This window comes from Bos indicus x Bos taurus, chromosome 11 (genome assembly GCF_003369695.1).
Source record: "Bos indicus x Bos taurus breed Angus x Brahman F1 hybrid chromosome 11, Bos_hybrid_MaternalHap_v2.0, whole genome shotgun sequence".
Taxonomy (NCBI): domain Eukaryota; kingdom Metazoa; phylum Chordata; class Mammalia; order Artiodactyla; family Bovidae; genus Bos; species Bos indicus x Bos taurus.
The window spans coordinates 14,990,266-15,005,113 of NC_040086.1; the positions used below are offsets into that span (position 1 = coordinate 14,990,266).

At 34.6% G+C, this 14,848-nt stretch overlaps 1 protein-coding gene across 6 annotated transcripts in view; it reads left to right on the forward strand.

The window, feature by feature from the left end:
- Nucleotides 1-14,848, forward strand: part of BIRC6 (baculoviral IAP repeat containing 6) — a 214,000-nt gene that overhangs the window by 96,610 nt on the left and 102,542 nt on the right. For all 6 annotated transcript variants that reach the window (XR_003513300.1, XM_027554971.1, XM_027554972.1 and 3 more), the window contains 10 exons: nt 404-531; nt 2,396-2,527; nt 3,346-3,561; nt 4,341-4,524; nt 5,145-5,300; nt 7,072-7,205; nt 7,828-7,981; nt 10,370-10,486; nt 12,419-12,573; nt 13,071-13,197. Coding sequence is in view for 5 of the 6 variants with exons in the window: in XM_027554971.1 (XP_027410772.1) it covers nt 404-531; nt 2,396-2,527; nt 3,346-3,561; nt 4,341-4,524; nt 5,145-5,300; nt 7,072-7,205; nt 7,828-7,981; nt 10,370-10,486; nt 12,419-12,573; nt 13,071-13,197 (1,503 nt within the window). In the remaining variant the exon portion in view is untranslated. The remainder of the gene's footprint in view (nt 1-403; nt 532-2,395; nt 2,528-3,345; nt 3,562-4,340; nt 4,525-5,144; nt 5,301-7,071; nt 7,206-7,827; nt 7,982-10,369; nt 10,487-12,418; nt 12,574-13,070; nt 13,198-14,848) is intronic.

Below are 14,848 nucleotides of genomic sequence, written 5' to 3' on the forward strand. Positions count from 1 at the left end.
ATTAAATCAGATTTTTAAGTATCCTTTTTTTTGATACCTGCATAAAAGCATAGAGTTTGAAATAGGCAATAGTGAGCATTTTGTTATTGTTACATTTGAATGACTTTATCAAAGTGGTATTGTACAAAGATTAATTTTAAACAGTTGTGGGAAAAGTAGACTGTTACCTTAATGGAAAGATTGAAAGCACAGAGAACCCTGGTCTTAAAGTCATTTAGGGTCTAGGTTAACTTTTATAAGATCACATGTTCTTAGCAGTTTCTTTACGATGGTTTCCTTAATTTTTTTCAAAAACCGCTTTCTTGTGATTAACACATTTATCATTTTATATTTTCTGGGTATGAGTAGTACTTTAAAATCACATTTATCATAATTATTAATACAACTTTTCATTGCTCTGTAGGTAACCAGTGGAGTTTCATTAACAATAATCTGCACACCCAGAACATAAGTCGGTCTTCCAAAGGCAGCAGTAGCCTTGATAGATTATATTCCAGAAAAATAAGAAAGCAGCTAGTTCATCATAAACAGGTAACTTTCGATATTTTTTTGCTTGTATTTGAGACATTGTATGAGATAGACTTCCCATCAGACCTTATGAACTACTTAATTTAGGGAAATTATTTGACACTTTTGAGATGGAGTTTGTTTGTAAGATGCCAGCAGTACATAGTTCACAGATTTTTGCCAAGTTCTTTTAAGCTGTCTACCTCCTCACATTTCTGATACTACTATTCTAAGTGCAGCCATCAGTTGCCTAGTCAGAAGACATGTCTGCCTTTGTTTTCTCAATCCAGTTCATTTTTCATGCTGCCCCAGAGGGTTCTTTTAGATACATACCTGATCATATCACTCCACCTCTAAATTGTTAGTGGTTTCCAGGTGATCTTTGACTGATGGTAAAACTCCTTAATATGGCTTTAGCATATCTATCATCTGCCTGTCTAACTTTTAGGTTTGAATTTTGGCCTAGCCATATTGAATTTGAGTTCCTGGACCACCTGCAACCAGTCTTCTCATCCAAGATTTATTTTAATATGTGCTTATTCCCCCATCCCTTCCTCTCCCCCTGCCAAACATTTAGTTTTCTATTTTGCTTGGATAATTGAACTTACTTTTCAGAAATTAGTTCATATTCACTTTCTAAAGGAGATCTTCCCTGATTTCTAAATTAGGATCCCATAAAATATCCCCATGTATCCTGTATTTTGCCTTTCATTATATTTATTGTATTCTCCTGTTGAGATTCTTTTGTTAACCTGAGTTTATAGCTGATGTCAGATTCTTATACGCCACTACTTTATTATAAATGCATCTTCCTCTCTGTCTTACAGTATATATAGAAATATATACTGTATATTTAATATCCAGTATAGAGCCTTATATGTCTCTTAAAAATATTTGTATAATTGATTTAAGATGAAAGAAAAAGAAAGTGAAGTTGTTCAGTAGTGTCTGACTCTTTGCGACCCCATGGACTGTAGCCCGACAGGCTCCTCCATCCATGGGATTTTTCAGGCAAGAATACTGGAGTGGGGTTGCCATTTCTTTCTCCAGGGGATCTTCCCGACCCAGGAATCTAACCTGGGTCTCCCACTCTCCAGTCAGACTCTGTACTCTCTGAGCCACCAGGGAAGCTAATTTAAGATGAAATGAGAATTTATATGAAAACATGTATGCTCTGAAAGTTTGTGAAAGCTTTGGGTTTTTTAAAAAGCATGACTTAGCACTAAATTACTTATTTCTGAGTTTTTCCACTACGAGCAACCGTTGGCCCTTTTGCAAGAAAAATGATGTGAAGCTTTTTCAGATCATTGAAATCTGAATAACTTAGGTGAATTGTAATAATGTCATTACTCTGTTGTAATATTTTACTATTGTTAGGCAAAATGGGTTAGGCAAAATTGGGTAAAGTGTAAAAGGGATCTGCATTATTTTTTATAACTGCATGTGAATGTATAGTTATAATAAAATTTTTAATTAATAAGAATCATAGACATACCAAAAAATATACTACTCTTAAAGGAGATTTCCATAAAAGCCAAGCTAGGACTCTTGTACAGTAAAAATATTTTCCTAGTATATTTAAAAATAATTCTTTTCCTCTATTTAAAAACATTCCATCAGTCAGTCTCATTAGAAGCTTACATAAAAAAAGTATTCCACTTATTTCTCTTCTTCCATGGATAAGAAATTGGTTACTTCTTAATTACAGAATGGGGAGATCTTTTATTTGGATTTTATAGGTGATTTAAAAAAAAATCAATATAGTTAAAACTAGACTTCACAGAAACTTACTTGTTTCATTAGTTTGCCATATGGATTCTGAGAAGTACAATAACTTATTTTATTGTTTTTAACATTGCTAACTATAAGATTAACATTTTCTTTAAAGCAACTTAACTTATTAAAAGCAAAACAGAAGGCTTTGGTGGAACAGATGGAAAAAGAAAAAATACAGAGTAACAAAGGATCATCATATAAACTTCTGGTAGAACAAGCAAAATTAAAGCAGGCTACCTCAAAGGTATGATCTTTCTTTTTTTAACATAATTATCTTAGAAAAGTTACTCTTCCGTTTAGTATTAATATTTTAAATTATTTGAATAGTTAAATATCTTTAATAATGATCAGGAAGTTTTATGTTATTCTGCTTATCAGCAGAAAAATCTATCCTATGTACTTCTTTGGGGGGAAAGAAGTATTTCCTTTAACTCAAGGAAATACATGGTTAATGTGGACTTAAAGTATTTTTGTAGCGTATTTTCTTTAAAGTGGATTGTGTTCCAGTAAATTGATGATAAAAGGATTCAGGATGTGTACGGTTTTCCTAATGTGTCCATTCTAAGTGAAAATTAAAATTCAGTGATTTTTAAATTAAGTTTTTTTAAAAAATAATGACGTTTTTTCAACTTGGGGGATAGTGTTTCAATAGCAACCAAGTTTGCATATTGTGTTTCTATAAATATGAGATTACAATTATTCCAGCAAAATTTGAAATGAATTAATACTCTATACTTTGTATGTATAGGTTTCTTTACCATTCACCTTTTAAGATTATGTTTAGGGTGTTTTGGTAATATTTAAAATAATAAATTTGCCCTAATAGAGCCTTTTTGTAGAATTCCTCCTTTCTGAAATTCTATTTGATACCTGATGCATTATTCTAAAATAGACAGAGGTATATATTGTCAGAACTTTTTGAAGCTTATGGTTTGCCTAAAAATCTTGTTCTTTAGAAGTTGTGTTTTCTAAGTGTATATTTTCATCTCAGAAATAAACTCATATTGAAAGAATTTTCATTCAATAAACATTGATTTAAATATTGTAAATTTCTGTGTATAGCACTTTAAGGATTTAATTCGGCTTCGTCGGACAGCAGAGTGGTCTCGTTCTAATTTAGACACAGAAGTTACAACAACAAAAGAAAGTCCAGAGATAGAACCACTTCCATTTACTCTGGCCCATGAACGTTGTATTTCAGTAGTCCAGAAACTTGTCCTGTTTCTCCTCTCTATGGATTTTACATGCCATGCAGATCTCTTATTGTTTGTTTGTAAGGTAAGTAAAGTAATAGGCCTAATTTATAATTACAGGCTTAGAGAATAAGAAAAAGAATGAAGAAAAAAATAGTTTTAAATTGAGTTTTAAGAGAAATAAAAGTGCTTTGGTTTTCCTTTTATGCGGTTTAGTTTTTTTTAATGTGCCTTGAAAGATTTTAGAAATACTTGGGCACTTATTTTTATGAGACCTATTATACATTTTTGATCTAGTTAAAACTAGATTAATGTAGACTTGAAATGTAAATAGTGTGAAGTGAAGTGAAAGTCGCTCAGTCGTGTCTGACTCTTTGTGACCACAGGGACTATACAGTCCATAGGATTCTCCAGGCCAGAATACTGGAGTGTGGGTAGCCTTTCCCTTCTCCAGAGGATCTTCCCAACCCAGGAATCAAACCCAGGTCTCCCGCATTGCAGGCGATTCTTTAAATGCTGAGCCACAAGGGAAGCCTTGGATATGTGTGTACAGCCTACTGTTTTTCTTTTAAGATAGGTGATCTACAAATGAGTGTCAAGTTATAGCAGTGAAGTCTGTATTAATGCCCTGAAGGCTTTCCTGTAGCATATTCATTGTTTGTAGAAATTGAACTTTTCAACTCAGATTTTTTTTACCTGGATTTTAACATTTAATCCATGAAATTACATTTCCTTGGCATTTCATGTCAAACAGTTATTTTGATATCAAAAGCATATCTCATTGAAAAGTTACTTCAGTGCTTTATTTTTGGAGAAAACATGTAATAGCTACTTAAGTGTGTGATTTTATAAAATGTATTACAGGTTCTTGCACGCATTGCGAATGCCACGAGGCCAACCATACATCTATGTGAGATTGTGAATGAACCCCAGCTGGAAAGACTGCTATTACTTTTGGTTGGAACTGACTTCAATAGAGGAGATATATCTTGGGGTGGTGCTTGGGCTCAATATTCCTTAACTTGTATGCTACAGGATATTTTAGCAGGTTTGTTAGGATTTATTTTTAATAAGGTATATCGAAATGAGCTTGTCGATGCTTGACTAATCATTAAAGGAAACTGTGCCCCTCAAAAGTGTAAAATGTCTCATCTCAGCAGTAGCAGCCCTTTCAAATTACTTCTGTGTTTAATTATGTTGACACCTGTGATAAATGCAAGTGTTTATGGAGGAATTAGGTTATAAAGTGCAGGGATACGGGAGCTAGTCTGCTTCCTTATTAATACCAGCAGTGGGCTGCTTCCAAGTTCTCTTGGTGCGTTTGAGGAAGGTACTCCCTGTTCCTCAGTTTTTTTCATCTGTTAAATAAGATAATAAAAACATCTCTATTGTTATTTTGATGAATAAGTGAGTTAATATATTTAAAGTGATGGTAATAACTCCTTGTTCATAAGGCACACATTTTATGTTTTTACTAGTTAGCATTTGAAGTTAATGCAGTGGAAGGCCCTAGCATTTCCTTGTATAGATAAGGACTCATTTGCCTCAGAATCTTTTATGATTGGTATAGTGTACATGCTATTCTCTATACTAGATGAAAAAAATATGTTTTGGGTGTCTGTTTACTAATTACTAAAACAGTTAAGGTGATGATATTCTCACCTGCAGGAGAATTGCTGGCTCCAGTAGCTGCAGAAGCCATGGAGGAAGGACCAGTGAGTGATGATGTAGGTGCAACAGCCGGTGACTCGGACGACTCCCTGCAGCAGTCTTCAGTTCAGCTGCTGGAAACTATCGATGAACCTTTGACACATGATATGACAGGTACATCCTTTGCATTTGTAACTAAACATATCCTTAGCTCTTTAAAAATGTGAACTTAAATTTCAAAATTAAGAATATTAATGAAGTGTAAAATTTTTATAGTAAGTCTTTGGCCTTAGTAACCATATCAGTATTTTTCTGATAAACAGGTTTTACTTTGATTTTCTGCATGCTTTTTTTAAAAAACAATTTTTACTTATTTATTTATGCCTGTGCTGGTTCTTCATCGCTGCGTGGGCCTTTCCCTAGTTTCGGTGAGCGGGGGCTGCCCCTACTGTGGTGTGGGCTACTCCTCACTGCGGCGTGCGGGCTTCTCCTCAGTGTGTGTGTGGGCTTCTCCTTGTGGTGTCTCTCTTGTTGCAGAGCACTGGCTCTAGGTGCACAGGCTTCAGTAGTTGCAGCACATGGCTCAGTAGCTTCAGTTTCTGGGCTCTAGATCACAGGCTCAGCTGTGGTGGCAAACAGGGTTAGTTGTTCTGCGGCAGGTGTGGTCTTCCCTGACCCAGAATCATCTCCTGTCTCCTGCATTGGAGAGGCGCGTTCTTTACCACAGAGCCACGGGGGAAGCCCTCTGCATGCTTTTTCTAATAAAATGGTATCCTTTCACAGTGTCCATGTTATTTTGATACAGTCTTACTTGGCTCTGTGGAAGGAATTACAAGCTAGAAAGCAGTTTAAAATACACAGTGGTGAAGACAGCAAGGTTAATGGCTCTTGTCTTTTTCTTTGTTTTCTGCCTTGTCAAAACTATAATGTGCGTCTTAGCATGTGCAAACCTTTGTGGTGTACTCCCTACTTTTTAAGACTGTTTAATTTATTAACTTATATATTGCGATGCTACAGTCATTTCATTTGTTTCATTACTTAATCTTAGATTCTCTCATGATTTTTTCCTTTCTGTCTGATAGTCCCTTTACCTGGAGGAGATTTTCTTCTCTAGTTTGCATAGTGAACTTCTTGTCTTGAGATTCACATACAGCTACCCTCCTCCAAGAAGCTTTTCCCATCACCACCAGCTTTGTTGGAGACTGCTGTTGGTGCTACCTACTTCCTTGATTGTCTCCAGTAGCAGCTACCATGCTGTATTTGGTTTAATTTCTGTTGTGTACGCTCACCTCTGAACCCTTGTTAATTTATTGGAAGGTAGAGATGTGTTTTATTGATCTTCATATACTCAAACCCTAATGCAGGCTGATGTTTTCTTGACATTATATAAATATATGTTGAATAAAAAAGAGTGAGAAAGAAAGGAAGATAAAGGTTGGAAGGCGTAAAAGGCTGGTCAAGCATTTGGAGTCATCTGAGAGCAAAATAGTTTCTAATTCATGATAGAAAAATAAGGTGAAGAGCAGTGTTCTTAAAACTTTACATTTCACTTTAATAATGGGTTTTCTTTCCCTAACTGTTAGGTGTAATTTATGAATTATATATTGGAGGCAATAAAATGAACAATAATTATTCATTCTAGAAATGGTTAATGATTATTTTTAATAGCAAAGTTTATGTAATTTGATTCAACAAGGACTAATCCTGTGGTCTTTTCCCCTAGGAAGTTACATACTATTGTACTAGTGTTTTTAATTGTGTGTGTTATAGGGTGATGTGTTTGCATACTTACTTATGCTTAATTGTCAAGTATAAAAATTTAGAGACTTCTATATCAGAAACATTTTATATTTAAGTAAATGTAATTGCTTTGTATTTAAAAGCAGTAGTATATTGGGTAAATTTTATATACTCCACCAAAAAAATCACTTTAAATTACTTGAAGGTGCACCTCCTCTTTCCTCTTTGGAAAAAGATAAAGAAATTGACCTTGAGCTACTTCAGGATCTAATGGAAGTTGACATTGATCCTTTAGATATTGATTTGGAAAAGGATCCTCTTGCAGCCAAAGTCTTTAAGGTATGATCCACTAGAATATTCTTTGCAATTAAAATCTTTCATCTTATACTTCTGGTTTATTGATTACTTAAAAGACGAAAGTATACACTTAATGTAATCCATTATTTAGTTTGCTCAAAATTAAAATACTCTAGACACTATAGTAGATTTTTTTATGATACTATTGGAATGTTATAAGGAGAACTTATATCATTTTTTAATATAGCTGCTAATATTACCTTAAATGTTAATAAGAACCATTAATAAACATAGGAGGTATGGTTATGGAGTATTGACATTTCAAGCAGCATTTAAGGTCATCCAGGTTGAGTTCATTGCAGAATCTGTCTTTACTAGCTGCTACTTTTTCTAAAGGAGATACAATTCTAATACTTTATTTTAGCTTATTTTGTTTGTAAGAGATTAAGATGCTAGATTCTAATAAATACGGTCTTTTTAGACTTGGGGATACAATGGAATATTCTGAACCATTCCTATAGATCATTAAATTTATGTTTTAAAAATGTAAAGGGTAAGGGGAAATGTTTACTTTGTAGCCCTGTTTGAGTTAAGGTAGTGTAAATAATATGTTATTCTTAGTAAAGAGTCAAAAATAAACCACAGTTTTTTCTATTTTTTTAAGCCAATAAGCAGTACATGGTATGACTATTGGGGTGCTGATTATGGCACCTACAATTACAACCCGTACATTGGAGGTCTTGGAATTCCTGTAGCAAAGCCACCAGCAAATGCAGAGAAGAATGGATCACAGACAGTTAGTGTTTCAGTGTCTCAGGGTAAGTGAGGCACTGTTATTAAGACAAGCTATTCTTAAAACAAGTTCTCAGTTTGTGTATTCTTGGTCTCCTGAAAATTTGATCCTGAAAGTATGCTGAGAGAGTTTATTATTGCAGGGCTGCCTTGAGAGTGACTGACACTCAGAGCTGTGTGTTGGTCAGTTTGGAAGCATTTCTATTTATGGTCCATCTTTTGTTTCTCAAAATAACACTTAGCAAAATATACTTGTGAGTTGTGTGAGTTTGCCAGTGGCTTTAATTATTTTTATTGTTATTGTACTTTATTTTTATTGTTCTTATAATAGTAAATTTACATTTATTTGTAAGCAGAACGGAATCACGTTGAGTATTATTTTTGTACTCTTCTAGTCACAGAGTATATAACTTTCTTTTTTCAATGAAATATTTTCTTAAATTCTGAATCATCCAAACATTTACTGAAAAGTTATAAGTATAATACAGAGAACAGCTTTATCCTGACCCATTTGGGAGTAAGTTGTTAATCTGATAGTTTTCTATTTTATTTTGTTTTACAAAGCAGGACATTTCTTCTACATCAGGAAGCACATTCCATCAAAATCAGGAAATTAACATTAGTACTAACTTTAAGACTCCATTCAAGTTTTAACAGTTGTGTGTAAATAATGTCCTTTATGGAAAATGATCCAGTACTAAATTGTACGTTGCATTTTACAGTTGACCCTCAAGTAATAGGGGAGCAGAGGGGCCCACTCCCACACAGTTGAAAGTCTGTGTGTAACTTTACAGTTGGTTCTTTCTCTCCAAAGTTTTGCATGTGTGTGTTAAGTCATTTGAGTTGTGTCTGACTCTGTGCGACCTTACTGGCTGTAGCCAGCCAGTCTCCTTTGCCCATGGGGATTCTCCAGGCAAGAATATTGGAGTGGGTTGCTATGCCCTCCTTTAGGGAATCTTCCCAATCCAGGGATCAAACCTGCATGTCTTATGTCTCCTGCATTGGCAGGCAGGTTCTTTACCACCAGTGCCACCTGGGAAGCCTTTTACATCCATGCATTCAGCCAACTGTGGATTGTGTAGTATATGTTTATTGAAAAAATCCGTGTAAGTTGACTTGAGCAGTTCAAAGTGTATTTTTCATGGGTGAACTATAGTTACCATATCTCTTCAGTGTTATTCAGTTTGCCACTGAATAACAGAGGTGACTTTCATGATCTTGATGCTTTTGAAGATTATAGGCCAGTTATTTGGTAGAATTTCCCTCAGTTGGGGTTTGTATGCTATTTCCTCATGATTGGATTCTGGTTATGTGACTTTGGCAGTAGTAGTAGGAAACTGTAGTGTCAGGTTTTTCTTACTGCATCCTATTAGGTGGCTCATGATTTTAATTTGGATCACTGCGGGTGCTCTTCAGTCCAATACTTGATAAAAGATGTCTATCAAAATTTTCCAATGAAAAATTATTCTTTTCCCTTTTGCAAAAAAAATTTTGATTGGAGTGACAGCAGAATACTTGGAAACTTGTTATTTTTTGAATAGACAAGTGGTTTCCTTTTTTTATTCAGTGTGTTATAATTTATTACCATTATTTATTTGTTTTAAAATATAGGGAACATAAAGTTTTCCATTTTAACCATTTTTAAGTGTATAGTTCTATGCATTAGGTAAATTCACATATCATTATTTATTTTGATATTCAAATTGCCCTGACTTGACCAGTGATATCTCCTTTAAACTGGTCTCTGTTTTTTTTTTGACATGTCCTCATCTTTCTTTGAAGATTTCCCTGTTTTTGGCATCTTGTTAGATGCCCCAAGCTCATCATTTACTTTCCCTTTTCCAGACTGAGAGTTAGCCACTTCATGAACAAAAAAAATATTTCAAAACCTTTTAGTGGAAGAATTCAAGGTTTGAGTACTAGATATACTTGTTGCTAATTTGGGGCTGTTTCCATGGTCTCTTGATGGACAGATCTAGGGAATGTGTACATACATTTGTGTTTATATTTATTTCTGTATTTGTTTGTCTATCTAGCATGCCGCAAGTTCACAGTGATACATCAGTTAATCTAACTGCACTCTAACTCCATAGCCTTCATTTTTCCGTTGTTCATATTTCTCTTTTCTCTTGATAGTGAGGTGCCTGATTCTCCTTCTCTTTAATATACTTGCTTCCACTGTCCTTGCTTCCCTTACCTGGGCTGCCTCTCTTTATATTGCCACTGTCCTGTCTCTAGCCTCCTTTGCCCAGGTACTGTTAGCTGCTGTTCCTCTGGTGCCCGTGCCAGGTTGCTCTGATGGGAAGATGCATTCCTCACCCTGTCTGGGGCTCAGATGTCAACATTTTGTTGTAGAAAGTAGGACATGAATAATAATTATTAAATAGCTTTTGTTTTTTAATTGTTTTTTGTAGCCCTAGATGCTCGCCTAGAAGTTGGACTTGAACAACAAGCAGAACTTATGTTGAAAATGATGTCTACCCTGGAAGCAGATTCCATTTTACAGGCATTAACAAATACATCTCCTACATGTATGTAAAAGTCACCACTCTTAGAGTATTATACTTAACAGTTTATCTCTTGATTATCGTCAGATGTACTCAGTAACAGTGGATTTTTTAAAACATTATTTTTGGCTGCACTGAGTCTTTGTTGCTTTACAAGGGCTTTCTGTAGTTGCGGTGACCAGCGGCTACTCTTTTTTGCTGTCGTGGGCTTCTCTTGTTGTGGAGCGTAGGCTCTAGGCATGCAGGCTTCAGTAGTTGCGGCTCTCAGGCTCTAGAGCGCAGGCTCAGTAGTTGTGGCACACGGGCTTTGTTGCTCCATGGCGTGTGGATTCTTCCTGGGCCAGAGATTGAACTCATGTCTCCTGCATTGCCAGGCAGATTCTTATCCACTGCACCACCAGGGAACTACCAGTGACAGATTTTTAAATTCTCCCTTGCTAATTTAGTAGCAAGTTGAGAGATAAGACAGAAGATTAATGAATTCAGAGGGTGGAAGGGGAACAGAACACCTCCATGTAGTGGTCTTAAGTTCAGTCCAAAAACTTGAGTCATGTTTTGCTATTTGTGGTAGTGTGAGGTTAATGACATTTTTGGGAAGCCTGTATAGCTAGCTGCCTAGGAATTTGTCGCATTATATCCAAATTTATGATAAAGTGGGTTTCTTGATAGTAACATCTTTATCTTCCTTGAGGACATATGAAAGAAGATGAAAGACATATCATGATGACAGCCAAGTGGGGCTGATTGAACTACAGAATTGAGACGACTTACTACCTAATTATCTATAGCAAAAGAAGAAAAACTTTTTATAGTGAATGACCAGATAGTAAACATTTTAGGCTCTCTGGGGCTGTGCATTGTGTTTTGCAGCTCTACTGTGACTTAAGCAGCTGTAGACAAAATATACCTAAATGAATAGCTATGGCTATTAAGAAAGCCATGTTACAGAGTCTGGTGGCCTGCCATATTTGGCCAAAGGACAAGGTTTGCTGACTGTTGATGTTGTGCTAGACTTCAGTAGATCCCCTTATGTCATGTGAGTACAGTTAAGAGAGCAGCCTGTCTGCCTTAAGATAGAGCTGTGCTAGGGAGATGGTGATGTTTTTACTTTTCTTAGGTCAAGAAAAATGAAAATGTGGTGGGACATGGTGATGAATAAAAGTATAGGGATACTAGTTAGAACCTAGGAAGCATGTCATGTCTTTTGAAGGAGAGTTCACAATTCATTTCAATAGAGAAATTTGGGTTTTCAGATCTTCCTATGTAAAGTTGAATTCTTTTGGTTTGCATTTTTCATTTTTTCTTGTCTTAGGAAGTACAGAAAAAATAGAAAAACCTAAGAATTGGTGTAATGTTCTGCTTCTTGATATAGTCTATCTTTTGATTATTCTTCTGCCCAAAACTTACGTTCCTCATTTAGTATAAAACTTTCTAAATATATGAGAAAGTTCTCTTAGCATCCTTTTATTTCTTTGCTCACCATGAATCTATACTCCGTTAGTTTGGTGTGTGTATCCTCTCATCAGAACTTTTCAATAGTTCCCTGACAATTTTAATGTGTCATTCAAGGTTGAGAATCAATGGATTAGAGTCTAGATTGTTCTAAAGCCATCTTCTCAAGAAATAGGCAAGGGTCTTCTTTCTTTTCCTTTTTTCCTCCCTCTTATTAATTAGGAGAAAATTGCAGATAGAAATTGCTAGAGAGTAAGATTCTTTCCCTTTGGTGGACAAGTGCCGTGAATTAGGGAGCTTCTCTTTGTGGTGATTTTTCTTTTGAACTTTCAAGTAATGTTGTAAAACCATGTTCTCAAACAATGTAATGCTGAATCATTTAAAAAAAAATGCAATTTTAATTAAAAAAAAAAAAAAAACCTTCACTTAACTGTACATATTAATAGCTAGTTAACATTTCTCCTGCTACTTTGTGATAAAATCACAATTGTGTTTAATTTTCAGTATCACAGTCTCCCACCGGAACGGATGATTCACTTCTAGGGGGCTTACAAGCAGCAAACCAGTCCAACCAGCTTATTGTACAGTTATCATCTGTCCCAATGTTAAATGTTTGTTTCAACAAACTTTTTTCCATGCTTCAAGTCCATCATGTTCAGGTATGACTTCAGGAGAAATGGTGTATTTTTAGACGTTATTGCTGGCCTGGAAAAGATGAAATAACTGGAAAGATCAGTCTCAATCAGATAGGGATGATTTCTTTGTCACACTCAGATGGAAAAAGCTTAGAGGTATTTTAATTAACCACAGTTCATCAGTGATAGGTTATTTATTATTTTTATGATTTTAAACTTTACTTCTTTAGTTCTAACTGCATATTATACACACACCTGTATTTAAAGACTTGAGTCACCTCTTTTAATTTAGTAAAACATTTGTATTTGGTAAATTATAAATTTTAATTCAGTTAAATTTCATTTGATCTAGATTTTTAAGATGTTTGCGCTTCACCTGAATTGAAGTAAGCAAAAATAGTATTTAATTGACAGATTATTTACTCATAATTGTAAGGATTCATACATAAGTTTTTTGTTTACATGGTATTTCATAATATCATGGGTACATTTTCTCTCTGTCAATTTTCATTGTTTTTCAGTTGGAATCACTTCTCCAGCTGTGGCTCACATTGAGTCTGAATTCTAGTTCATCTGGAAACAAAGAAAATGGAGCAGACATTTTTTTATATAATGCTAATCGAATACCTGTCATTACATTAAATCAAGGTAAGATTTATTTGCAGAAAAGTCATTAACATAGCATAAAGTAAGTTAAAAAGAAAATGATTAGGTTAATAATCTTTATCATGGTTGTACTGTTTTAGTAAAACAAAAAAAACCTTTTTAGATATACTAACTTATTAATTAGCAGGAAAGAGGACAGAAAACTGTACCATCTGTATTATGTCTGTGTGTAACACAGACATAAACTCTACAGTGTTTGGTTAGTCTTTACATTGTATTTCCTTAAAGTATTGTCTTGTTCATAAGCTCTCCTTTTTTTTTTCTTCATTCATTTGGCTGTGTCAGGTCAGTTATTGGGTCTTAGTTGTGGCACACAGCGTCTTCATTGTGTGCCTTTGTTGCGTCTTGTGCATCATTTGCTGCAGTGCACGGACTCTCTAGTTGAGGCACGTGGCTTAGTTCCTCTGAGGCAAGTGGGATCTTAGTTCCCCTACAAGGCATCCAACTCTCGTCCTCTGCATTGCAAGGAGGATTCTTAACCATGGGGAAGTCCCATAAGCTATTCTTTTGCAACTGGTGTTTTTTAAAATGTGCAGTAGCTCTAGAGAATTAGTAGATTGGAGAAGGATGTCAATTTTTTTATAGAAGTTGTGTTCATTCATTTTGTTCTTTTCTTGAGAAATGCAGAAATGTGGGAATTGCGGGACTTGAATAATATCCTTTAATAGGAGTAGAACTACTCGGTTTCAGCTCTGGTTACAGGAATCTGTTTAAAGAAAAGTAAAAATTATTTATTCCTGGTGCTTTCTCTCTGGAGATGTGCATCACACATGGCCCTCATTTGGCCTGTCTCAGCCTTAGTGACATCTGTGCTGTCTCCTGGTCCTGCTCATATATACATTGTCTCTATAGGAGCCAGCCCTACTTTAATTATTAGGTTTCTGTGTGTTTCACTGTATTAATGATTATTGTTATTAATTTTGCTCCCATCCCTTTTTTAAACTTTATTATTGTGAAAAACATTAAACATAAACAAGGGAAAGAAGTATTAATTATTTTTTACTGGGTAAGAAGTATTAATTATTTCTTACTGTCATCAGATATTTGGTTAGTATTCAAATTTCCATTTGTCTAAGCTGTTAACAAAACTTTTTTGTTTATTTGAGATGGAATCTGTAGAGGGTCTGGACATTTTAATTATGTTTTAAAATTCCTCCTATGTCTTTTTTTTTTCCCATTCCTTTACAGAGTTTTTTTGGTCAAAAAATGGTTGTTTGGTAGTTAGACATGGAGCTTAATCTGATTTTTTGTTTTGTTATTTAAAGGCAGTTTCATAGGTTGTTTGTTTTTGTGTTGTTGGTAGGCAATGATGATTAATGCCTAGAATTACTAGCCATTCACAGGAAGTTTCAAAATGAAAATAGTCTAATTTTGTTATTCCTTTTTAAATTTATCTTGAAATATCAATACTTCCATAAAGAGAAACTTACTTTAATGTACTATCATGTCACCCTTTGGATGTACAGTTTGTATAATGGAGGCAGAAAAAGTGTTGTAAATTTTTTGTATTTTAAAATTAAATTTTAAAGTTAATTGGTTCACAAGTAGTCTATAATCTAGACCACTTAGTTTCTTTATTAAATATAAATTCATGATTTAAAAATATTTATGTTTCTGTCATAATCATTGTTTG